At 45.9% G+C, this 26,651-nt stretch overlaps 1 protein-coding gene across 1 annotated transcript in view; it reads right to left on the bottom strand.

Moving 5' to 3' along the window:
• Positions 1-26,651, bottom strand: part of ST8SIA4 (ST8 alpha-N-acetyl-neuraminide alpha-2,8-sialyltransferase 4) — a 321,204-nt gene that overhangs the window by 201,642 nt on the left and 92,911 nt on the right. Inside the window, exon 3 of the mRNA XM_063964071.1 lies at positions 1,435-1,692. Coding sequence (XP_063820141.1) covers positions 1,435-1,692 — 258 coding nt within the window. The remainder of the gene's footprint in view (positions 1-1,434; positions 1,693-26,651) is intronic.

Raw genomic sequence — 26,651 nt, 5'->3', positions numbered from 1 at the left:
GCGAGCACAGTGAACCCGCAAGAGCATATTAGTGGCCGACATCCCACTGTTGGGATCAGGACCGGTAAAAGGTATGTATTCTGTATTAGGGACAGCAGTGAAGGTTTGCCACGTACTCAAATATTTGTTAGGAGTCTGTCTTTCAGCCGTGCCTTCAATAAAATAGTATTTGTTAGGAAATTTTTCAACTGGCCGACACAAATTCACTAGGTTAGGGGTATGTCTGTCCCCAACTGAAGTTGTTTGGTGCCAGAGACATACCCAAATGGTAGCTGGTTTGATTTAGATGCTTGGAATTATTTTATAGCTCCAAATTTGGCTCTAGATTACTTTTGTAGAGTGAAATGTGTTATGGCCAAGGATATGGGAGGGGGTAGGAAGGGGCGTTCACACTTAGGCAAAGAGCACCTGTTAGCGGGCAGTGTTAAATGAGTGCAGAATTATGCCATTTAAGTGTGCACTTCTTTCTTGAGTAATTTATAATCATTTTGGGGTTTAAGCCTTGGAGAGAGATAACGTGAGCGGAGAAAGTACCAGCCAATCAGCTCCTAACTATCATTTTCTAAACCCAGTCTGTAACACGGCAGTTAGGAGTTGGCATATATTGACAGTATCCGGTCTTTAGGTCGACACTCATTAGGTCGACCACTATTGGTTGCCATGGCCACTGGGTCGACATGGCAAAGGTCGACATGAGTATTTCATTTGTATTTATTTTTTAAACTTTTTCATATTTTATGATCCATGTGGACTACGATTGAGAATAGTAACCTGTGCCAAGCACAGCGGTAGCAGAGTGGTGCAGCTTGCCTGCAGCAGGGGACAGGGTGCACTAATTTGGGTTCCCGGTCACTTTATGAAGAAAACAACACCCAAACAAAAAACAAAACAAACTCATGTCGACCTAATGACTGCTTTGACCTATTTCAGGTGTTGACCTAGTTAATGTCGACCAATAGTGGTCAACCTAATTACTGTCGACCCAACGATCCACACCCATATTTAACCCAGTCATCATACTGCCTGACTACGTAACTGGCAATAGGTTCACTTTAATCCGAATCCTTATATGGAAAAAATAAGAATAATAGTAACAGTAATAATAATAATAATAATAATAATAATAATAATAATAATAATGTTCTCTATAATACATTACTAAACAGCATCTAATGTTTTGTTAAATACTCATTTGCTAAAATACATTCTATCATGAAATTTAAACTGCTAATACAGGTATGTCGATATACAGTATTATAAACTACTATAATATTCCTATATAAGAAATGCAACATAGCACTCTTGAAGGAAACATAATATTACTAAATATATCACTGCAACTACTGACAGCTCCTATCTATGCACTACTTTGAGACAGATAAGCCCTCATGATACATATGAAGCAATAATCTCTAGCAACAGACAGTGGCTCACCTTATTACAAAGTCATGGCTGTCTATCTCCTTGCCACATCCACTGTTGAGGAGAATCCCAGAATTACCCACGACTGCACAGGTCTGAAACCGGCGGCTCTTCATCGGTGATACTTCAGGCAAAAGGCTGTGCAGATTCTGTGATATATTTAGAGTGCGGCGTCTATCCAGCACATAATGAATTACATCTCCCGGCTTGAAACTGCTTTTAACTACAGACACGTCTCTTTCTGCATCCAGAAATCGGAGAATATCTTTTCTGGGTGAAAAAGAATATGAAAGCACATCAGTATAAGGCTAAATGATATCTTATCTAACCAATGCGTAGTTAAAATGCACCTGCCAAGTAATTCTGAACTAAACCAATCATTAATTCATTAATTGCACTGTACACATACTATTCTTAAGAAAAAGGTGTAAGACTGTGACCCTCATTCTCTGTGCCATAAAATACACTGGGTTTAATTCAATATATGTATCTTCTGGTGTCACATGACATTAATATTTAGAGCCATATGCCACTTAACTGTCCTAGGCCTATTAGAGTAGTAACTTGATTCGGCAAAGGGAAATGTTGGTAGATACTGAGCCAGTAATGACCACATTACAAATGAGGCAGATGGAGCTACAAGCTCCAGGCTTCCACATAAATATAGGCCCATATTCATAACAGCATGCTGATGATCAGACGCCCAGCTGGCCACATGGTTGCCCATAAATCATAAGTATTAAAATTGCATTTATAGTAATCATAAAATTATACAATTTACCTACCTTAATATATTTAGACAGACCTTGGGGCTGACAGTGTAGGGGGAGAACACTCCCACATGGTACTGGCCACACCCACACAGCACTGGTCATAGCTCATCTGCATCTCACAAGAGGCCCTTGGTCATTCTCAATATCTTAATTTGGCCCTGGTGCCAATGAACTGCAAACTGGCTGTTTGGTGGTGTAATTATATGTTTTTTAAGAGAACAACGAGGACTTAGGAGCATTGAAGCTTTCTGTACCAAAAACGCGGGCATAAAATCCCCCCCCCCCTTAATGGTTGCAGAGTGGTTACATAAGATCCTTTACACCAGGAGAGTGCTACATACACCAGTGTGATCAAGCCCTCTCTCTTATGAGGCGCACGCAGAGTTGGATAATATAGGCACAAAAGACGAAACCTTTTGCATAGGGTGCAAGGCTATACCTGGTTCACACTGAGATGTGGCTTGACACTGTAATACCCCTTTCACACCAAAATCCCATATCTGACCTAAGAAATGGCACACGGTTCCAATCCTGATCAGACCCGGGACAGACTCCATTTAAACCGCGCTCCAATCCATGTTATTCTCAGGTCGGCCCAATTTACACTGCACACGGGTGCAGTGTTCACTGTTCTGCCAGTGCTTGGAGGCGACATCATCTCCAAAACACCAGTAATCTGTATCTTCCTATACGGTAAATGGGACTTGAGTCGTTCCTGTGTTCAACCCAGGTCGCTACCCAAGTTTTTATTTTGGGACCCTTTCACACCAAGCCACGACCAAGGTCAACCCAGCATTAACCCAGGGTCGAAGCAGCAGTGTGAAAGGGGTATTAAAAGTGAACAGCAAAGCTACAGAATCCAGTCTGCACACAGTATCAGACTTTAATGAAGTATCACAGTTGTAGGCAACCTCTGGCATTAGTGCTACACACAGATATTTTGAGTGGCACCTGCACCTGCCCTCTCCTACAATGCATACTGCTCTTCTCGATCCCTTTCCCTCAGAGAGTAGAGCTTTTTGGCACATTAGAGCTTCTCCATAATGGAGAACTCAACCATGGACAGCACAGCCAGGGAAGCCTGAATGAACTAGGAAACAATTAGGTTCAAAAAAGAAACTACAGGGAGGGCATTAATATTTTCAGCACCCCGGAAAAAAAATTTGGCTAGCAAATGTTGAACATTTTGTAACTAAAGGGAAAACACTGCCTGGCCTTGAAGTATCTCATGTATAAGTTCATAGGTGTAGGAATGGGGGGGGGGGGGGGGGGGTAGCAAGGAGTTGCCAGTCAATGCACTGAGTCACATTGCAATGCTTACCACAGGCAGTGTCAGAATGGAGATAGTCCCCTGTACAGCTGCTCCACCTTTTTCCTCCCCAAAGCCCTTCTCTTCCTGCCTCCATGGCCCTTTTCCACCCTACACCCAGCTCCAGTCCCTACAGTTTGTGGCTATTTATTGTGGGATGGCCCCTTCCCCTGAGACCAGCCTGTGCCCTTCTCACCTCCCACTTCATATGGTCCTCCCCTCTTCCCCCTCAGCTCACCTTCATCCCCAACAGGCCATGTTTTATGGATTTCTGTAATCATGCACAGGGGAGTTTATCTATTTTTCTGGGTAAGTAATTATCCCACCTGCCTCCAATGACAGACAGCCACAAAATACGAGATGCTGTGGATACTTGAGTATTGGAGTTGAGAACCTCTGACTTAAAGGGATTCAATTAAAAGGTTTTTTGGTTTTTTTTTTTTTGGGGGGGGGGGTTTAAGGCAGAATGTGAAAAAAATAAGAATTTACTTACCGATAATTCTATTTCTCGGAGTCCGTAGTGGATGCTGGGGTTCCTGAAAGGACCATGGGGAATAGCGGCTCCGCAGGAGACAGGGCACAAAAAGTAAAGCTTTAGGATCAGGTGGTGTGTACTGGCTCCTCCCCCTATGACCCTCCTCCAAGCCTCAGTTAGGATACTGTGCCCGGACGAGCGTACACAATAAGGAAGGATTTATGAATCCCGGGTAAGACTCATACCAGCCACACCAATCACACTGTACAACCTGTGATCTGAACCCAGTTAACAGTATGATAACAGCGGAGCCTCTGAAAAGATGGCTCACAACAAATAATAACCCGATTTTTGTAACTATGTACAAGTAATGCAGATAATCCGCACTTGGGATGGGCGCCCAGCATCCACTACGGACTCCGAGAAATAGAATTATCGGTAAGTAAATTCTTATTTTCTCTATCGTCCTAGTGGATGCTGGGGTTCCTGAAAGGACCATGGGGATTATACCAAAGCTCCCAAACGGGCAGGAGAGTGCGGATGACTCTGCAGCACCGAATGAGAGAACTCCAGGTCCTCCTTAGCCAGGGTATCAAATTTGTAGGATTTTACAAACGTGTTTGCCCCTGACTAAATAGCCGCTCGGCAAAGTTGTAAAGCCGAGACCCCTCGGGCAGCCGCCCAAGATGAGCCCACCTTCCTTGTGGAATGGGCATTTACATATTTTGGCTGTGGCAGGCCTGCCACAGAATGTGCAAGCTGAATTGTATTACACATCCAACTAGCAAAAGTCTGCTTAGAAGCAAGAGCACCCAGTTTGTTGGGTGCATACAGGATAACAGCAAGTCAGTTTTCCTGACTCCAGCCGTCCTGGAACCTATATTTTCAGGGCCCTGACCACATCTAGCAACTTGGAGTCCTCCAAGTCCCTAGTAGGCGCAAGACACCACAATAAGCTGGTTCAGGTGAAACACTGACACCACCTTAGGGAGAGAACTGGGGACGAGTCCGCAGCTCTGCCCTGTCCGAATGGACAAACAGATATGGGCTTTTTTGAGAAAAAAACCACCAATTTGACACTCGCCTGGTCCAGGCCAGGTCCAAGAGCATGTTCACTTTTCATGTGAGATGCTTCAAATCCACAGATTTGACTGGTTTTAAACCAATGTGTTTTGAGGAATCCCAGAACTACGTTGAGATCCCACAGTGCCACTGGAGGCACAAAAGGGGGTTGTATATGCAATACTCCCTTGACAAACTTCTGGACTTCAGGAACTGAAGCCAATTCTTTCTGGAAGAAAAATCGACAGGGCCGAAATTTGAACCTTAATGGACCCCAATTTGAGGCCCATAGACACTCCTGTTTGCAGGAAATGCAGGAATCGACCGAGTTGAAATTTCTTCGTGGGGCCTTCCTGGCCTCACCACCACGCAACATATTTTCGCCACATGTGGTGATAATGTTGTGCGGTCACCTCCTTTCTGGCTTTGACCAGGGTAGGAATGACCTCTTCCTGAATGCCTTTTCCCTTAGGATCCGGCGTTCCACCGCCATGCCGTCAAACGCAGCTGCGGTAAGTCTTGGAACAGACATGGTACTTGCTGAAACAAGTCCCTTCTTAGCGGCAGAGGCCATAAGTCCTCTGTGAGCATCTCTTGAAGTTCCGGGTACCAAGTCCTTCTTGGCCAATCCGGAGCCATGAGTATAGTTCTTACTCCTCTACGTCTTATAATTCTCAGTACCTTAGGTATGAAAAGCAGAGGATGGAACACATACACCGACTGGTACACCCACAGTGTTACCAGAACGTCCACAGCTATTGCCTGAGGGTCTCTTAACCTGGCGCAATACCTGTCCCGTTTTTTGTTCAGACGGGACGCCATCATGTCCACCTTTGGTAATTCCCAACGGTTTACAATCATGTGGAAAACTTCCCCATGAAGTTCCCACTCTGCCGGGTGGAGGTCGTGCCTACTGAGGAAGTCTGCTTCCCAGTTTCCATTCCCGGAATGAAACACTGCTGACAGTGCTATCACATGATTTTCCGCCCAGCGAAAAGTCCTTGCAGTTTTTGCCACTGCCCTCCTGCTTCTTGTGCCGCCCTGTCTATTTACGTGGGCGACTGCCGTGATGTTTTATCCCACTGGATCAATACCGGCTGACCTTGAAGCAGAGGTCTTGCTAAGCTTAGAGCATTATAAATTTACCCTTAGCTATATTTATGTGGAGAAAAGTCTCCAGACTTGATCACACTCCCTGGAAATTTTTTCCTTGTGTGACTGCTCCCCAGCCTCTCGGGCTGGCCTCCGTGGTCACCAACATCCAAAACTGAATGCCGAATCTGCGGCCCTCTAGAAGATGAGCACTCTGTAACCACCACAGGAGAGACACCCTTGTCCTTGGATATAGGGTTATCCGCTGATGCATCTGAAGATGCGATCCGGACCATTTGTCCAGCAGATCCCACTGAAAAGTTCTTGCATGAAATCTGCCGACTGGAATTGCTTCGAAGGAAGTCACCATTTTTTTACCATGGCCCTTGTGCAATGATGCACTGATTTTAGGAGGTTCCTGACTAGCTTGGATAACTCCCTGGCTTTCTCTTCCGGGAGAAACACCTTTTTCTGGACTGTGTCCAGAATCATCCCTAAGCACAGGAGACTTGTTGTCGGGATCAGCTGCGATTTTGGAATATTTAGAATCCACCCCTGCTGTTGTAACAGTATCCGAGATAGTGCTACTCCGACCTCCAACTGTTCCCTGGACTTTGCCCTTATCAGGAGATCGTCCAAGTAAGGGATAATTAAGACGCCTTTTCTTCGAAGAAGAACCATCATTTCGGCCATTACCTTGGTAAAGACCCGGGGTGCCGTGGACAATCCAAACGGCAGCGTCTGAAACTGATAGTGACAGTTCTGTACCACGAACCTGAGGTACCCTTAGTGATAAGGGCAAATTTGGGACAGGGAGGTAAGCATCCCTGATGTCTCGGGACACCATATAGTCCCCTTCTTCCCGGTTCGTTATCACTGCTCTGAGTGACTCCATCTTGATTTGAACCTTTGTAAGTGTTCAAATTTTTTTAGATTTAGAATAGGTCTCACCTAGCCTTCTGGCTTCAGTACCACAATATAGTGTGGAATAATACCCCTTTTCTTGTTGTAGGAGGGGTAATTTAATTATCACCTGCTGGGAATACAGCTCGTGAATTGTTTCCCATACTGCCTCCTTGTCGGAGGGAGACCTTGGTAAAGCAGACTTCAGGAGCCTGCGCAGGGGAAACGTCTCGACATTCCAATCTGTACCCCTGGGATACTACTTGTAGGATCCAGGGGTCCTGTACGGTCTCAGCGTCATGCTGAGAGCTTGTCAGAAGCGGTGGAACGCTTCTGTTCCTGGGAATGGGCTGCCTGCTGCAGTCTTCTTCCCTTTCCTCTATCCCTGGGCAGATATGACTCTTATAGGGACGAAAGGACTGAAGCTGAAAAGACGGTGTCTTTTTCTGCAGAGATGTGACTTAGGGTAAAAACGGTGGATTTTCCAGCAGTTGCCGTGGCCACCAGGTCCGATGGACCGACCCCAAATAACTCCTCTTCCTTTATACGGCAATACACCTTTGTGCCGTTTGGAATCTGCATCACCTGACCACTGTCGTGTCCATAAACATCTTCTGGCAGATATGGACATCGCACTTACTCTTGATGCCAGAGTGCAAATATCCCTCTGTGCATCTCGCATATATAGAAATGCATCCTTAAATGCTCTATAGTCAATAAAATACTGTCCCTGTCAAGGGTATCAATATTTTTAGTCAGGGTATCCGACCAAGCCACCCCAGCTCTGCACATCCAGGCTGAGGCGATCGCTGGTCGCAGTATAACACCAGTATGTGTGTATATACTTTTTATGATATTTTCCAGCCTCCTGTCAGCTGGCTCCTTGAGGACGGCCCTATCTATAGACGGTACCGCCACTTGTTCTGATAAGCGTGTGAGCGCCTTATCCACCCTAAGGGGTGTTTCCCTACGCGCCCTAACTTCTGGCGGGAAAGGGTATACCGCCCATATTTTCTATCGGGGGGAACCCACGCATCATCACACACTTCATTTAATTTATCTGATTCAGGAAAAACTACGGTAGTTTTTTCACATCCCACATAATACCCTCTTTTGTGGTACTTGTAGTATCAGAAATATGTAACACCTCCTTCATTGCCCTTAACGTGTGGCCCTAATAAGGAATACGTTTGTTTATTCACCGTCGACACTGGATTCAGTGTCCCTGTCTGTGTCTGTGTCGACCGACTAAAGTAAACGGGCGTTTTAAAACCCCTGACGGTGTTTTTGAGACGTCTGGACCGGTACTAATTGTTTGTCGGCCGTCTCATGTCGTCAACCGACCTTGGCGCGTGTTGACATTATCACGTAATTCCCTAAATAAGCCATCCATTCCGGTGTCGACTCCCTAGAGAGTGACATCACCATTACAGGCAATTGCTCCGCCTCCTCACCAACATCGTCCTCATACATGTCGACACACACGTACCGACACACAGCACACACACAGGGAATGCTCTTATAGAGGACAGGACCTACTAGCCCTTTGGAGAGACAGAGGGAGAGTTTTCCAGCACACACCAAAAACGCTATAATTATATAGGGACAACCTTATATAAGTGTTTTCCCTTATAGCATCTTTTTTATATATTTCTAACGCCAAATTAGTGCCCCCCCTCTCTGTTTTAACCCTGTTTCTGTAGTGCAGTGCAGGGGAGAGCCTGGGAGCCTTCCCTCCAGCCTTTCTGTGAGGGAAAATGGCGCTGTGTGCTGAGGAGATAGGCCCCGCCCCTTTTTCGGCGGCCTCGTCTCCCGCTCTTAACGGATTCTGGCAGGGGTTAAATATCTCCATATAGCCCCCGGAGGCTATATGTGAGGTATTTTTAGCCAAAAATAGGTTTTCATTGCCTCCCAGGGCGCCCCCCTCCCAGCGCCCTGCACCCTCAGTGACTGCCGTGTGAAGTGTGCTGAGAGGAAATGGCGCACAGCTGCAGTGCTGTGCGCTACCTTAAGAAGACTGAGGAGTCTTCATGCCGCCGATTCTGGACCTTCTTCTTGTTTCAGCATCTGCAAGGGGGCCGGCGGCGAGGCTCCGGTGACCATCCAGGCTGTACCTGTGATCGTCCCTCTGGAGCTAATGTCCAGTAGCCAAAGAAGCCAATCCATCCTGCACGCAGGTGAGTTCACTTCTTCTCCCCTAAGTCCCTCGTTGCAGTGATCCTGTTGCCAGCAGGACTCACTGTAAAATAAAAAACCTAAGCTAAACTTTTCTAAGCAGCTCTTTAGGAGAGCCACCTAGATTGCACCCTTCTCGGCCGGGCACAAAAATCTAACTGAGGCTTGGAGGAGGGTCATAGGGGGAGGAGCCAGTGCACACCACCTGATCCTAAAGCTTTACTTTTTGTGCCCTGTCTCCTGCGGAGCCGCTATTCCCCATGGTCCTTTCAGGAACCCCAGCATCCACTAGGACGATAGAGAAAGGATTTTACTGGCATTGCCAGCTGCCACTGACACTACAGAACAATTTCTTCTGTACACTCCTCTACTTCACTTATGCGTACCAAGTAGTGAATCTACAAAGGATATATACATAAGTACCCAGTCTATATAGGAACTAGAGAGCTAGTCCCAATGACCACAGCTGTACTGTGTCAGCTCTATTACAACCTCCCACTTGGCCACCATTTTTATTAAACACCTTATATTAAACATCACGACTAAGAAAATTATAAACCTCCTAGCGGCTGAGGTTTGCCCTGTGTTCCTCAATTATAAAAACCAACATAATACTTAAATATTAAATGAAGACACGGAGACATGGATTTGGCAGAAAATTGACAGCTATTTATTTAAATGAACTAATGTAATTTAATGACTGTATCAGATATTAGAATTCAAAGTATGGTGGCAACGAAAGAACTGCTAAAAACAACCCTGACCCACAAACCAATCCCATTCTATAAAAACTGAAGCAAACGGTCTAAAAAACAAAAGGTATACACTCAACCTCCTTCTTGACTACCCACCCGTAAAGGTGATGAGGCTGCCCCCCAAAGGCGGTCCAGCAGATGTATACCAGTCAACAAAGGTGAGCGCACCTAAAATCAACCACCAATCGAACTCCAACCAATTGACTAATCCAAAAACAGTTAAGCTGCCGTTCTTTCATGCAAAAACAATAGTTCTGCTGACCAAAAATCCGACACAAAAATAGCCAAAAAACCCCAACAGCAACCTACAACAAAAGAGGGAGGGAGGGAGAACTGAAACAAAAGAGCCTGACCCAGCCCCCTCACCAGACCCAAAATACTACTAACCCCCCTCCCACCCTCTACCCCTATAGGACAAAAAACCCAACCCATCATGTCTCCCACACGCCCGCCCCAGTCTATGAGTTTTAACCCACTCCTTTCCTATTCTGACATTTCGTTTTCCTTATTGCCGTCAATAATTTGTGAGGTACCACGGTGTGAGAAACAGGACAAGCATAAAACAGTTACACACAAGGTAGAAAATAATAAGATTTTACTTACCGATAAATCTATTTCTCGTAGTCCGTAGTGGATGCTGGGACTCCGTCAGGACCATGGGGATTAGCGGCTCCGCAGGAGACAGGGCACAAAAATAAAAGCTTTAGGACTAGGTGGTGTGCACTGGCTCCTCCCCCTATGACCCTCCTCCAAGCCTCAGTTAGGATACTGTGCCCGGACTAGCGTACACAATAAGGAAGGATTTTGAATCCCGGGTAAGACTCATACCAGCCACACCAATCACACCGTACAACCTGTGATCTGAACCCAGTTAACAGTATGACAAATGTAGGAGCCTCTGAACAGACGGCTCACAACAATAACAACCCGATTTTTTTGTAACAATAACTATGTACAAGTATTGCAGACAATCCGCACTTGGGATGGGCGCCCAGCATCCACTACGGACTACGAGAAATAGATTTATCGGTAAGTAAAATCTTATTTTCTCTGACGTCCTAGTGGATGCTGGGACTCCGTCAGGACCATGGGGATTATACCAAAGCTCCCAAACGGGCGGGAGAGTGCGGATGACTCTGCAGCACCGAATGAGAGAACTCCAGGTCCTCTTTAGCCAGGGTATCAAATTTGTAGAATTTTACAAACGTGTTCTCCCCCGACCACGTAGCTGCTCGGCAGAGTTGTAATGCCGAGACCCCTCGGGCAGCCGCCCAAGATGAGCCCACCTTCCTTGTGGAATGGGCCTTGATAGATTTAGGCTGTGGCAGGCCTGCCACAGAATGTGCAAGTTGAATTGTGCTACAAATCCAACGAGCAATCGTCTGCTTAGAAGCAGGAGCACCCAGCTTGTTGGGTGCATACAGTATAAACAGCGAGTCAGATTTTCTGACTCCAGCCGTCCTTGAAATATATATTTTCAATGCCCTGACAACGTCCAGCAACTTGGAATCCTCCAAATCGCTAGTAGCCGCAGGCACCACAATAGGCTGGTTCAGGTGAAACGCTGAAACCACCTTAGGCAGAAACTGAGGACGCGTCAGCAGTTCTGCCCTGTCCGAATGGAAAATCAGATATGGGCTTTTATACGATAAAGCCGCCAATTCTGACACTCTCCTGGCTGAAGCCAGGGCCAGTAGCATGGTTACTTTCCATGTAAGATATTTCAAATACACCGATTTGAGTGGCTCAAACCAATGGGATTTGAGAAAATCCAAAACTACATTAAGATCCCACGGAGCCACTGGGGGCACAACCGGGGGCTGTATATGTAGTACTCCTTTTACAAAAGTCTGGACTTCAGGAACTGAAGCCAATTCTTTCTGGAAGAAAATCGACAGGGCCGAAATTTGAACCTTAATGGACCCTAATTTGAGGCCCATAGACAATCCTGTTTGCAGGAAATGTAGGAATCGACCCAGTTGAAATTCCTCCGTCGGGGCCTTCCTGGCCTCACACCACGCAACATATTTTCTCCAAATGCGGTGATAATGTTGTGCAGTCACCTCCTTCCTGGCTTTTACCAGGGTAGGGATGACCTCTTCCGGAATGCCTTTTTCCCTTAGAATTCGGCGTTCAACCGCCATGCCGTCAAACGCAGCCGCGGTAAGTCTTGGAATAGACACGGTCCCTGCTGAAGCAGGTCCCGTCTTAGAGGTAGAGGCCACGGATCTTCCGTGAGCATCTCCTGAAGTTCCGGGTACCAAGTTCTTCTTGGCCAATCCGGAGCTACGAGTATCGTTCTTACTCCCCTTTGCCATATAATTCTCAGTACTTTTGGTATGAGAGGCAGAGGAGGAAACACATACACTGACTGGAACACCCACGGTGTTACCAGAGCGTCCACAGCTATTGCCTGAGGGTCTCTTGACCTGGCGCAATACCTGTCCAGTTTTTTGTTGAGGCGGGACGCCATCATATCCACCTTTGGTTTTTCCCAACGGTTCACAATCATGTGGAAGACTTCTGGATGAAGTCCCCACTCTCCCGGGTGTAGATCGTGTCTGCTGAGGAAGTCCGCTTCCCAGTTGTCCACTCCCGGAATGAACACTGCTGACAGTGCTATCACATGATCTTCCGCCCAGCGAAGAATCCTTGCAGCTTCTGCCATTGCCCTCCTGCTTCTTGTGCCGCCCTGTCTGTTTACGTGGGCGACTGCCGTGATGTTGTCCGACTGGATCAACACCGGCTGACCCTGAAGCAGGGGTTTTGCCAGGCTTAGAGCATTGTAAATCGCTCTTAGCTCCAGTATATTTATGTGAAGAGACATCTCCAGGCTTGACCACACTCCCTGGAAGTTTCTTCCCTGTGTGACCGCTCCCCAGCCTCTCAGACTGGCATCCGTGGTCACCAGGACCCAGTCCTGTATGCCGAATCTGCGGCCCTCTATCAGATGAGCACTCTGCAACCACCACAGAAGAGACACCCTTGTCCGTGGAGACAAAGTTATCCGCTGATGCATCTGCAGATGCGATCCGGACCATTTGTCCAGCAGATCCCACTGAAAAGTTCGTGCGTGGAATCTGCCGAATGGAATCGCTTCGTAAGAAGCCACCATTTTTCCCAGGACTCTTGTGCATTGATGCACAGACACTTTTCCTGGTTTTAGGAGGTTCCTGACAAGTTCGGATAACTCCCTGGCTTTCTCCTCCGGAAGAAACACCTTTTTCTGAACAGTGTCCAGAATCATTCCCAGGAACAGCAGACGTGTCGTCGGGGTCAATTGAGATTTTGGAAAATTCAGAATCCACCCGTGCTGTTGCAGCACTACTTGGGTTAGTGCTACTACGTCCTCCAGCTGTTCTCTGGACCTTGCCCTTATCAGGAGATCGTCCAAGTAAGGGATAATTAATACGCCTTTTCTTCGCAGAAGAAACATCATTTCGGCCATTACCTTGGTAAAGACCCGAGGTGCCGTGGACAATCCAAACGGCAGCGTCTGAAACTGATAATGACAGTTTTGCACCACGAACCTGAGGTACCCTTGATGTGAAGGGCAAATTGGGACATGCAGGTAAGCATCCTTGATGTCCAGAGACACCATAAAGTCCCCTTCTTCCAGATTCGCTATCACTGCTCTGAGTGACTCCATCTTGAACTTGAATTTTTGTAAGTACAGGTTCAAAGATTTCAGATTTAGAATAGGTCTTACCGAGCCGTCCGGCTTCGGTACCACAAATAGTGTGGAATAATACCCCTTTCCCTGTTGTAGGAGGGGTACCTTGACTATCACCTGCTGAGAATACAGCTTGTGAATGGCTTCCAATACCGTCGCCCTGTCTGAGGGAGACGTTGGCAGAGCAGACTTTAGGAACCGGCGAGGGGGAGACTTCTCGAATTCCAACCTGTAACCCTGAGATACTACCTGCAGGATCCAGGGGTCCACCTGTGAGTGAGCCCACTGTGCGCTGAAATTCTTGAGTCGACCCCCCACCGCCCCTGAGTCCGCTTGTAAAGCCCCAACGTCATGCTGAGGGCTTTGCAGAAGCCGGGGAGGGCTTCTGCTCCTGGGAGGGAGCTGCTTGGTGCACTCTCTTACCCTTTCCTTTGCCTCGGGGCAGATATGACTGTCCTTTTGCCCGCTTGTTCTTATAGGAACGAAAGGACTGCGGCTGAAAAGACGGTGTCTTTTTCTGTTGGGAGGGGACCTGAGGTAAAAAGGTGGATTTCCCGGCTGTTGCCGTGGCCACCAAATCCGATAGACCGACCCCAAATAATTCCTCCCCTTTATACGGCAATACTTCCATATGCCGTTTGGAATCCGCATCACCTGACCACTGTCGCGTCCATAAACTTCTTCTGGCAGATATGGACATCGCACTTACTCTCGATGCCAGAGTGCAAATATCCCTCTGAGCATCTCGCATATAAAGAAAAGCATCCTTTAATTGCGCTATAGTCAATAAAATACTGTCCCTATCCAGGGTATCAATATTTTCAGTCAGGGAATCCGACCAAAGCACCCCAGCACTGCACATCCATGCTGAGGTGATGGCTGGTCGCAGTATAACACCAGTATGAGTGTATATACTTTCCAGGGTAGTTTCCAGCCTCCTATCAGCTGGATCCTTGAGGGCGGCCGTTTCAGGAGACGGTAACGCCACTTGTTTTGATAAGCGTGTGAGTGCCTTATCCACCCTAGGGGGTGTTTCCCAGCGCGCCCTAACCTCTGGCGGGAAAGGATATAATGCCAATAACTTCTTTGAAATTAGCAGTTTTCTATCGGGGTTAACCCACGCTTCATCATACACTTCATTCAATTCCTCTGATTCAGGAAAAACTACAGGTAGTTTTTTCAGACCCCACATAATACCCCTTTTTGTGGTACTTGCAGTATCAGAGATATGCAAAGCCTCCTTCATTGCCGTGATCATATAACGTGTGGCCCTACTGGAAAATACGTTTGTTTCTTCACCGTCGACACTAGATTCGGTGTCCGTGTCTGGGTCTGTGTCGACCGACTGAGGTAAAGGGCGTTTTACAGCCCCTGACGGTGTCTGAGACGCCTGGACAGGTACTAACTGGTTTGCCGGCCGTCTCATGTCGTTAACTGATTTTTGTAATGTGCTGACATTATCACGTAATTCCATAAACAAAGCCATCCATTCCGGTGTCGACTCCCTAGGGGGTGACATCACCATTACCGGCAATTGCTCCGCCTCCACACCAACATCGTCCTCATACATGTCGACACACACGTACCGACACACAGCAGACACACAGGGAATGCTCTTATCGAAGACAGGACCCCACTAGCCCTTTGGGGAGACAGAGGGAGAGTTTGCCAGCACACACCCAAGCGCTATAAATATATAGGAACAACCCTACAGAAGTGTTGTTTCCTTTATAGCAGCTTAATATATCAATATCGCCAAAAAAGTGCCCCCCCTCTCTGTTTTTTTACCCTGTTTCTGTAGTGCAGTGCAGGGGAGAGTCCTGGGAGCCTTCCTCGCAGCGGAGCTGTGCAGGAAAATGGCGCTGTGTGCTGAGGAGATAGGCCCCGCCCCCTATTTCGGCGGGCTCTTCTCCCGGTGTTTGTGAGACCTGGCAGGGGTTAAATACATCCATATAGCCCCAGGGGCTATATGTGATGTATTTTTAGCCAGAACAAGGTATTATCATTGCTGCCCAGGGCGCCCCCCCCAGCGCCCTGCACCCTCAGTGACCGCTGGTGTGAAGTGTGCTGACAACAATGGCGCACAGCTGCAGTGCTGTGCGCTACCTCATGAAGACTGAAAAGTCTTCTGCCGCCGGTTTCTGGACCTCTTCACTTTTCGGCATCTGCAAGGGGGTCGGCGGCGCGGCTCCGGGACCGGACTCCATGGCTGGGCCTGTGTTCGATCCCTCTGGAGCTAATGGTGTCCAGTAGCCTAAGAAGCCAATCCATCCTGCACGCCGGTGAGTTCACTTCTTCTCCCCTAAGTCCCTCGTTGCAGTGAGCCTGTTGCCAGCAGGACTCACTGAAAATAAAAAACCTAATAACTTTTTCTAAGCAGCTCTTTAGGAGAGCCACCTAGATTGCACCCTGCTCGGACGGGCACAAAAACCTAACTGAGGCTTGGAGGAGGGTCATAGGGGGAGGAGCCAGTGCACACCACCTAGTCCTAAAGCTTTTATTTTTGTGCCCTGTCTCCTGCGGAGCCGCTAATCCCCATGGTCCTGACGGAGTCCCAGCATCCACTAGGACGTCAGAGAAAAATAAATACAGTCAGGACAACAAAGGGTTGGACTGATTCTGCTCATGGTAGAGCTTACATTTACATTGGAAGAGCATCCAGTTGAGACAAGAGCATCTGTAACTAAGGGATCTATTTATGAAGCAGTGAAAAGTGTAGAGAAGTGAGCCTGTGGAGAAGTTGCCCATGGCAACCAATCTGTATTGAAGTAATATTTATAATTTGCATAATATACAGTTGTACGGAGCAGCTGATTGGTTGCCATGGGCAACTTCTCCACAGGCTCACTTCTCCACACTTTCCACTGCTTCATGAATAGACCACTAAGAGTACACATACAGGAAATTGTGGGGGTATACCAGTGTGAGTAGTAAGTGGGTAGTGGTACCTCCTGTACCCTTGCTGCGTTTATGAGAGGATGCCTGTATACATAACGCCATGCTCAGACTGGAGCACTACACTGTGCTCAAGTGATAGAGAGTATGCCAGTTTTTAGCAAATGTTATAAAGAGACGACACTGGGCCAGGGTAGCATAGCTACTGGGTCCTGTGTAACTCCCACCACTGCGGCTTCTGGCACTGGCTCTTCTCTGTGACAGTGTATAGGTTCAGAAAGAGGATAAAGGATTTCCCTGCTGTGTTGTCTTCTAACTCCACAAGGAATCTTAAACCCCAAACTGCTATGCATACAAACATATTGCATAGCACCACAATAAATTTTAGCTCAAAGGGGACTGAAGTGAAAGCAAGTTATGCAGAGGAGCAAGAGGAAGTGGGCAATCAGTAATGTAAGTAAGATGGTGACAGAGGATTGGTGTATCCCCTTCAAACCATAAGGGCACCATCACAATTTTACTGTGGGACCCCCCAGTGGCATACCTATGACCCTGATAAATGTTCAGAAAAAGAACATTCCTATTTGCGGTGAGATAGGGATAGGTTTAGGTATAGGTTTTGGACCTCTTTATCAAGTCCCACTTGTCAGGATGGCTACATAAGTAAATGTCCCACAAACGCTAACAATGCATGCAGGGCTGTTTCTACAGAGGAGGGGGCCCGTGTGCACTTCCGGGTGGGCCCCCTCCTCTGAACGGCGCTGTAGACATCGGAGTCTACTGCGCATGCGCAGGCCTCTAGAAACGTAGTGCGCCGTGATCCGGAGACCAATTTGGTTACTGCGCATGCGCGGTGGCCATTTTGGCGTCGATTTCTACTGCGACCGCTGTGCCCGAGGAATGGTATTAAAATGGGTGCAGTGTGTGCAGGACCCAGGGCCTGTGTGCACCACACACATTGCACCCATTACAGAAACGCCAATGAATGCGCCGATATTGCCAATATAGATGCGGCCAGGTTCTGTCCCGGCAGTGTCCTTGCTCATGTGTTTCCTCAGATATTCACAGTGAGGGTCAATGGAGGCATAGGGCGGTATTCAATTTTGTGCCATTTTTTCGACTGGTCGAAAAAAATGGCACTAATTCGACAGAGGGTATTCAATTGCGGGAGATTTTTAATCCATTTTCGCCCATGCCGTTTCACTTTCTTTCCGAAGTGGTATGGGCGGAAATTGCCACAAAACACGTATATTGGCGGCAAATTCACCGATACACGTTGTTTTCGCCAGTGCCGGATTTTTCAACCATTCGAGAAAACAGCACAGGCATTGAATAGGTCGAATGTAAATTCAACCTAAAAACGGACGAAAAGTTCAGTTTTTTCGACTGGTCGAAAAAAACGCCACTAATTGAATACCTACTTAGTGGTAATCATACGGAAACTGCTGTTGTCACAAATATTATTGATTATTATTGATAAACAGGCCTGTGTCTTTTGTAAGATGAAAAATGTCTTTCCACAACAGTGGGCAGAATATAGGTAAAGGCTCTTTAAGGCATGTGGTATTATCCACAAATATACTGTATGTGTCCAACTTTACGTTTATTTTTCAGTCTTTCAAATCTAAAAATAAAAAGGATGACATTTGGACTAAAGAAACAAGGCACCCTTACCTTAATGAGGCAAATTACAAATAAAAGGTTAACGACTGCTCAGGAGAATATTGGTGGAATGGCATAGTGTAAATAAACGTATTTAATAGATTTGCCTTCTGTGAGCCAAACACACATCACTTCCTTTATAAGATTTGGCAAGGGTTAAAAAAAATAAACTAGACACCTGCACACTCAATAAAACAGGGTTATCTGGATTCCCTTTAGTGGATTGTTACAGCAGTTTGGCTTACTAAGGAAATAAGTAATGTGTTATACTGATGTATTCCCATGTCTATGATCCTCCCACTGAAATCACAGAACTGAACAGAGCTAATATAGTGTTCCAGATCTTGTTCTATATTCACCAGCAGAGAAGAACATTGTCAGCTCCTATTCCAGCTATGTAACAAGTCAGCAGTATGGAAAATGTGCCATATATTTTAAATACACAATATGACATTGTCTGTTAAAAAAAAAACTTGAATATGAGAAAATTCTTGCCCTGAAATCAAACTTATATTACTGTCCCCAAATTTTGTCATCACAATTACAGCTACATATATTCTGGTTCAGTGATAAAAGTGGAATAACAGTGAGTATACTGTAGGTGTCTTCCTAAGAAGCACAGGGACATGAAAAAGGCTGCAATTGTATTAGATGAATATGGGGCTGCAAATTCCACACAAGAGGATACTTTGACGAATTCAACATGTAGCCTTTGCTAATTCATCCTCCATATAGTCAGCCCTTCTCCCAAGTATATAAGCTCTTACAAGCAAAGGTACAGAGAATGAAGGTGGGAGGGGGGGGGGGGGGGGTGCTAATGACTATCAAGGTTCTATTGTAGGGGCCATGGCCAGCTACTTTTACATTGATTATTTCCAAAGGGGTGTGTCCACACCTCCAATATTTGGTCACACCCCCAGCACTGTGGACGTCTCAATGGTCCTCCTTACGGGCACAGTCCACCTTCCTCTTGATCTTGCCTAATGCACTTCAGATCACCAGTGCTCTGCTCCCTTGTCTCCTTCTCCCCTTCAGTGACAGCTGCGAATCCATACTTTGGGTACAGGATCCTGGAGTACGAAACTAATTCCCTCCTGCAACTCTGCGGTTAATGCTGTGTTCTTATTCTATGTTCTGCCATTGTGTATTGCATTTATGCTCCGATATCCTATTACAGTTTTTTGTGTGTGCCCTCTATGGCTCTGCATACACTCTATGGCAACTTACAAATAAAAGAAGGATAATAATGATGATGATGATGATGATGATGATGATGATGATGATATTGCTACTACTAAGGGGGGTATCCAATTAGCACCAATGGTGTTTCGGCCCATAAAAACGGACGGTTCTAGTGATTAATGACCGATGATTATTATCACTGTATCTAAATAGAGGCCATTTTTATTGGTCGAAATTGGACCTGCGATCATGCGACACATGGGGATGGGATAAGTGAGGCACCTGAAGCATAATCCCCAATAAGTGGCAGCATCGGGGGAGGAACGTGCCACATCTGGGCTAATTGGAAAGCACCCGGTGATACAATTAGCTGCGGTCACTGACTAAGTGGGATATCCAATTACCCACAAAGATAATAACAACAACAACAACAACAACAACAACAACAACAATATATATATATATATATATTTATTATTACTATTATTATTATTATTAATATAATGAGAAAATGTACTAGTTACCTGGTTTAAAAAAAAAGACCTGCATAATACAGAATGCAACATTTCAATATTATACCATTATGCCGAGAACACTTTTTCTGAGTGGTTTAACCATTTAACTTGCATGGTCACATGGGACGTGACTGCAGCCACCTTGTAGGGGTCTTGAAAAGCCATCACTACCAATTTTGCACCCCTAATTGCCATGCAGACATCATTCTGGGGTGCATGTAACTGGGGACTACTAGGCTGGTGGGAGGCTAATGCCCCATACGTGTTTTGGCCCTGGGAGGGTACTATACATATATGGTGACACATGCAGGGGAAAAAAGAGAGGGGGGGATAGAGGGTGTTAGGAGACATGTGGTTACTAATTGGTGGTGGCGGGGTTATGCAATGGGGGGCTATTACCACTAGGGGGTGGGGGTAAAGTCGCTGGGGCTCTATTGACACTGGGTTTTGGGATGTAATGTTACAACGGTGGCCTATGGACATAGGGTGTTACAAGAAACCCCCTAGACATATTTTTTCCCATAAAATATTTAAAGATTTTTTTTAAAATATGTTCTTAGTGTCTATAAATAAACATAATTCATAACTTTCTGTAAAGACAATTGTCACTTGAAAGGTTAATTTTAACAGTCTTAACATAGTATTGTCTATGTAAAGATTGCTTTTAACAACTAAGAGAAGCAAATATTGTATCTTAAGTAGATGTCTAGGGCTGGGTACACACTTGGCGATGTGCACCTGATATATCGTCCAATCCAGCGTGTATTCACTATGGGGGTCATTCAGAGTTGATCGCACGCTGCATTTTTTTGCAGTCCGTGCGGTCAGATAGTTGCCACCTATGGGGGACTGTATTTTAGCATAGCAAGTGTACGATCGCATGTGCAGGGGAGCTGTGCCAAAAAGTTTTGTGCAGTTTCTGAGTAGCTCTGAACTTACTCAGCCACTGTGATCACTCCAGCCTGTCAGATCTCGGAACTGACGTCAGACACCCGCCCTGCAAACGCCTGGACACGCCTGCGTTTTCCTCAACACTCCCAGAAAATGGTCAGTTGCCACCCAGGAACCCCTTCCTGCTGTCAATCACCTTGCGTTTGGCGCTGTGATCCCGATTTTATTTAGTTTTATCGCTGCCCGGCGTTCCCCGTCGCCGGGCAGCGACACGCCTGCGCATTGCGGCCACAGCGTATGGCGCAGTTCGGACCCAATCGCATGGCTGCGAAAAACTGCAGCATGCGATCGGGTCGGAATGACCCCCTATATCCTTAATGATGCACGCCAGTCATATCATTAATGATGTACAATATTTTTCATTTTCACTTTGAAATCTAAAGATATTGTACACGACTTGATATGGCTGGGTGCTGTCAGTGTGTATGAACGATATAATTTGCTAGGCGATGTCACATCTGATTTGCATTGGCAAGTGTGTACTCAGCCTAAGAGTAGAAGTACCCTTCCTCTTGCTTCTTTCATATTCTGTATGACTTAATATTTTTTTCAGCAATAGGTGTGATACAGATGTGTCTTCATACATCTAGTTTCAATACGCCATGTAGCGCGAGATGTCTGATATGAGTGAGCCGCCAGGTCCCATGCAACTTTGCTAACGTCTTTTTTTGCCAAAAATGTATCTTCGTACAGGCTGTGCTGATTAGTTTTATATATGACATTTGTATGTTGTGTGGGACTGAGTCTGTATACGGAGCGGAACAGTTTTTGTACTGGAAAAAAGTTGCGGTTGCTACATTGTAGCCTTTCGCATGCAGATTCAGAGACTAAGAGGGAGATGTACTAAGCAGTGAAAAAAGAGCGGAGAAGTGAGCCAGTGGTGCAGTTGCCCATGGTAACCAAGCCGCATTGAAGTAACAGTTATAAGCTGCACACAATAAGATTATATAGAGAAGCTGATTGGTTGCCATGGGCAACTTCTCCACTGGCTTACTTCTCCGCTTTGTTCACTTAGGGGTATATTCAATTGAAGTCGAAAACTGCCGTCTGTCGAAAAGACGGCAGCTTTCGACTTTTTAAGGTCGAATCGTGATTCGACCTATTCAATATTCTCAACAAGTCGATGAATTCGACTTGTCGAAAAGCACATGGATCGGCGTAATAGCTGCCGATCCACGTGCTTGTGTCAAAATTTTCGACCATCTCAGTCCGACATCAAAAGATGTCGGGCTGAGATGCAGACCCAGAGTAGGAGAGGGGGGAGAGCCGCAGGGAGATGGGGGACTGCCGCGGGCAGCCAGAGGAGATCAGCGCTACAGCACAGCGCTGCAGCAGGATGTCACACAGCTGCGCCGCTCACGGCAGTGTCCACCCGGCTCCAGCAAGCTTGCTGGAGCCGGGTGGACACTGCCGTGAGGTTGGACGGCTGTGTGACATCCTTCTGCAGTGCTACTGTAGCGCTGATCTCCTCTGGCTGCCGGCGGCTGTCCCCCTTCTGGTCTCCCCGCGGCTCCCGCCCCCCCCCCTCTCCGCCTCTGGGTCACTCATCTCAATTCGACTTGAAAAAGTTGAATTGAGATGAGATTTGAATAGGCGTTGTCGGATCCATTCCGACATATGCATGTCGGAATGGATCCGACTTCAATTGAATATACCCCTTAGTAAATCTTCCCCTAAGGCTGGGTACACACTTGACGATGCACATCAGTTGTGACAACATGCAATATTTCCCTCCGCAAACGATATCGTTCATACACACTGAACAATATTGTTTGCTATATTGTCAGTGACGGCACCCAGCAACATCCAATCTTGTTCAAAACCTTTAGATTTCAAGGTAAAAACTAAAGATATTCTACATCTTTAATGACCCGTGGGAGCGAACATCGTTAACGATATAGTGAACTATAAGAACGATATATCGTCCGGTCCACCGGATTGGACGATATATCGGGTGCATATCGTCACACAGATATATCAAATTAATCAGCAGTTGCTAACATTTTAATTTAATTTTCAAAGACATATTGCTGCTGGGCAGGTGTTTTTAAACCCATCAATTGCCAAGCAGTCCACAGAGGACTATAATCCCCCTAAAAACATGTTCACGGAACATGGTTATAATCCAATTAGTGCGTTAAGAATTGCTGACAAATGCATCCTATAAACAGAATTAGGGAAATGATACTGTACATCTGGTCAACACAGAAATATGGAGACACAACTGGGAACTGAAGTTTACATTTAGAAACAGTAATTTAGTAACAGTTGGCAGACTGTACTTCCACCAATCACTGGTATCCTACAGCACAAACATACGTCACTCTGACAGTCCCAGTACCACTGAGCTCCCCACAAATAAATTCTGGGTGATAAATGAAAGATAAATTAAACAGCAAATAAACAAAGAAGGTAACAGAAAAAGAGGAAAACAGGTACATTCAGTACGAGGATACAATCACCACTGCTTTTAAATGAATGTAAAAAATTCAGCCATTCAGGGTATAAATTGTATGTCTCATTCCTTTGTGCACAATACATGGTATAATCCTCTTCTCCCCCTTGCTTTATTCCTTCATTGTTCCACTACTCCTCCACCTTCCTCAATATTTCCCTTTCTTTCCACACTTTTGTTGTTGTTAAGCGTGTATTGTCATAACCTATTAGAAAACTTGAATCTTTTACATTTCTGAGACCTCTTTAGAATTCTCAAGGACTAACTTTACTGGAAATAAACAATTAAGAAAATAAAAATCCCCAGCGTACGTTTGTTTCATAATGAGAAACACCACTCAATGACGGGCATGTAATTCCAAACAATGGAAACAGCTGCATTTGGCAAGAATAAAAGTCGCCCTAACTGTGACTCTGTAAACTACTACAGCTGTAAAAAGTGGACTGAGCAATTAGACAAAGACTTTGCATCTCATTTACAAAATGACTTACTTTGTCCATATGTTTTCTTTATCGCTGTTCATTAACTGATACATCCGTACTGTTAATTACGGGCCGGATTCTGAGCAACACATAACTCTGTCACAATTCCAGCCCTTCACAGTGATCAAAAATCCCATGTTTCCTGAATAATACCCCTTTCACACTGCCAATGCCGGATCCCACCCAGGAATTGGAAACGGGTCCTTCCCGGGGAAGATCCAGCAATGGGCGCTGCTGCTGCTGGCTTCCCCAACCCGGCAATATGCCAAGCGGCTTGCCATAGCAGTGGGGGGGGGGGGGCGGACGCGACGCTGGTAGATGATATCATCTCTGCGCCGCCACTCCCTGTTGTAGTGAACGGGTCCCCGGTCGCATCGACCCGGGAGCCCGTTTACGCTGCCATTGACCCGGTATTCAACCCGGGAATAACAATGCTTTATTCCCGGGTTGAATTGCCGGGTCAGGCGACCCGGAATTTCCGACATGTCACTTTCACACCGCACGCTGACCCGTGTCGACCCGGCAATATGCTGAGTCGATACCGGGTTATTTGTGCGGTGTGAAAGGGGTATAACCTGCTCCACACCCATAGCCCTCCGCATGTGAGAGCAGCCGTCATCACTATTTGCACCAGACCATGGGACTCTTTTCAACAGCAAATGCAAATGTTCCACTGCCACCCAGTAATGCACATTCAGTCCTATGTGAGAACAGGGGTGTAGTGAGGGCGGAGCCAAAGCCTGTCGGGGGCACCAGCCGGGCAGCACTTTAGACATTCCCCATCTGTTAATAAGGCTCCCAAGGACCATTCCCTGGCGGACCATTGCAGTAGTGATGGGCAGGGTTGACTCAAGTTTTTTTTTATATTATTATTTATTTTATTTTTTAATAGTACACACACACACACACACACACACACACACACACACACACACACACACAGTTATAGACCACTGCAAGATGATGGATTTGGACACAAATTCTCTATGTACCACATTCATGCATTTAACTTGAGAGCTTGTTGTTATTCAGTTACAATACCCTTTATTAAATTACACATTTCAATATACTGCCATACAGGATTCAAACCTATAACCAGTTGAATTTTTTCACAAAGTACAAGGTAAGCTTCAAATAGTTAGAATTCTCTAGCCTAGAAATGTCTATGCAAGAGCAGATAGCTCTATAAATAAATAGTCTGACTGCAATGTCACAGGCAATGGGTTAGAATCCTGGGTATGTCAGCATCTTGAAATATAATGAAGGACAGTGTGACTGAATAACAAAGAATGGGTCACAGACTACGCCCCGGGCACCTGAATGAAGAAATTCCTGTCGCTGGGGAGCGCGGCTAAACAGCAGCAGACAAGGCAGGAGATCCCAACATGGCGCCCGACACTGACTCCGCTTCTAACACCCCTGCCTCTAAGAAAGCTGTCGCAGCTCAGGATTCCACCGGACTTCCACAGGTGCGTCACAACCCTGATTTCCCTGCTACATATGGGGATATTGGTGAGGCAATAAAGGCAACTATGGGGGTAATTCTGAGTTGATCGCAGCAGGAACTTTGCAAGCAGTTGGGCAAAACCATGTGCACTGCAGGGGGGGGGCAGATATAACATTTGCAGAGAGAGTTAGATTTCGGTGGGTTATTTTGTTTCTTTGCAGGATAAATACTGGCTGTGTTATTTTTACACTGTAATTTAGATTGCAGATTGAACACACCACACCCAAATCTAACTCTCTCTGCACATGTTATATCTGCCTCCCCTGCAGTGACCATGGTTTTGCCCAACTGCTAACAAAGTTCCTGCAGCGATCAACTCAGAATTACCCCCTATGACTCCTTTATTAACGCAGGCTGTGGCTAACATTTCACAGCAGATTCAGCATCTGTCTGTGAGAGTAACAGACACTAAAAAACGTATAGGGTCTGTTTGCCATGACCTACCTAACGCACAATGTGACATCACTAGATTGTGTAAAGAGAATTATCTTCTCTTTACGCAATCTAGTGATGTCACATTGTGGAACAAGATCGATGATAACGAAAATCGGTCTAGAATAAAATATTTGAATAATCGGTTTGTCAGAAAAAAATCAAAGGCTCTGAATGGAAGACTTTTGTTACTGTCTCTTTACCTAAGCTTTTGGGGATAGAGGAGGAATGTAAGGACCTTGTCATTCCACGACCGAATGATTCCTGGCCCAGGGTAGTGCGATCTAAATGCCTAAATCATCTACTCAAATTGGCATTTTGGAAAGCTTCTCGCAAACAAGACATCTCGTGGGAAGGAAAGAACGATGCTTATTTCAAGATTTTTCAGTGGAATTGACAAAGGCGCGTAAAGCATTTTCTCCCATCTGTTCACGTCTTGTTGCAGAAAAACGGAAATTTGCGCTCATATAGCCTGCACGTTTACGGCTGTTTCATGGGGATACCCATTATGACTTCACCAACCCTGACGACGCTAAAGCTTTCCTGCATGATGAGGCGACTACTAATGAGTCTGACATCTCTGATCCCCCTTCAGCAGCTACTTGACCGCGAGAATCTCACGCTTCTTTGTAGAGTTAAAGTTGGCTTTGTTACTTGGATCTGAACTGAGTGTTCGGTCTTCATGCCCCTTATATCCAATGTTGTTGTTTGTACTCATTTAATTAATGTCTTACTATCATATATACCCTCCGATCTCGCAAAATGTAGTGGTATACATTGTATTATGTGGTGCTTTTTTTTTTTTTTTTTTTGTTACTAAGCTTATTGGTCCTTCCTTTGTCTCACTCTTTTAATATCAGTGTTGTCCCTTTGCTGTGCGTTTACGTCTTGTACTACAGTCTGTAATGATCTCCTGTCCCTTGTATAATAT

This window comes from Pseudophryne corroboree, chromosome 1 (genome assembly GCF_028390025.1).
Source record: "Pseudophryne corroboree isolate aPseCor3 chromosome 1, aPseCor3.hap2, whole genome shotgun sequence".
Taxonomy (NCBI): Eukaryota; Metazoa; Chordata; class Amphibia; order Anura; family Myobatrachidae; genus Pseudophryne; species Pseudophryne corroboree.
This window is presented reverse-complemented; position numbering and strand designations above follow the sequence as displayed.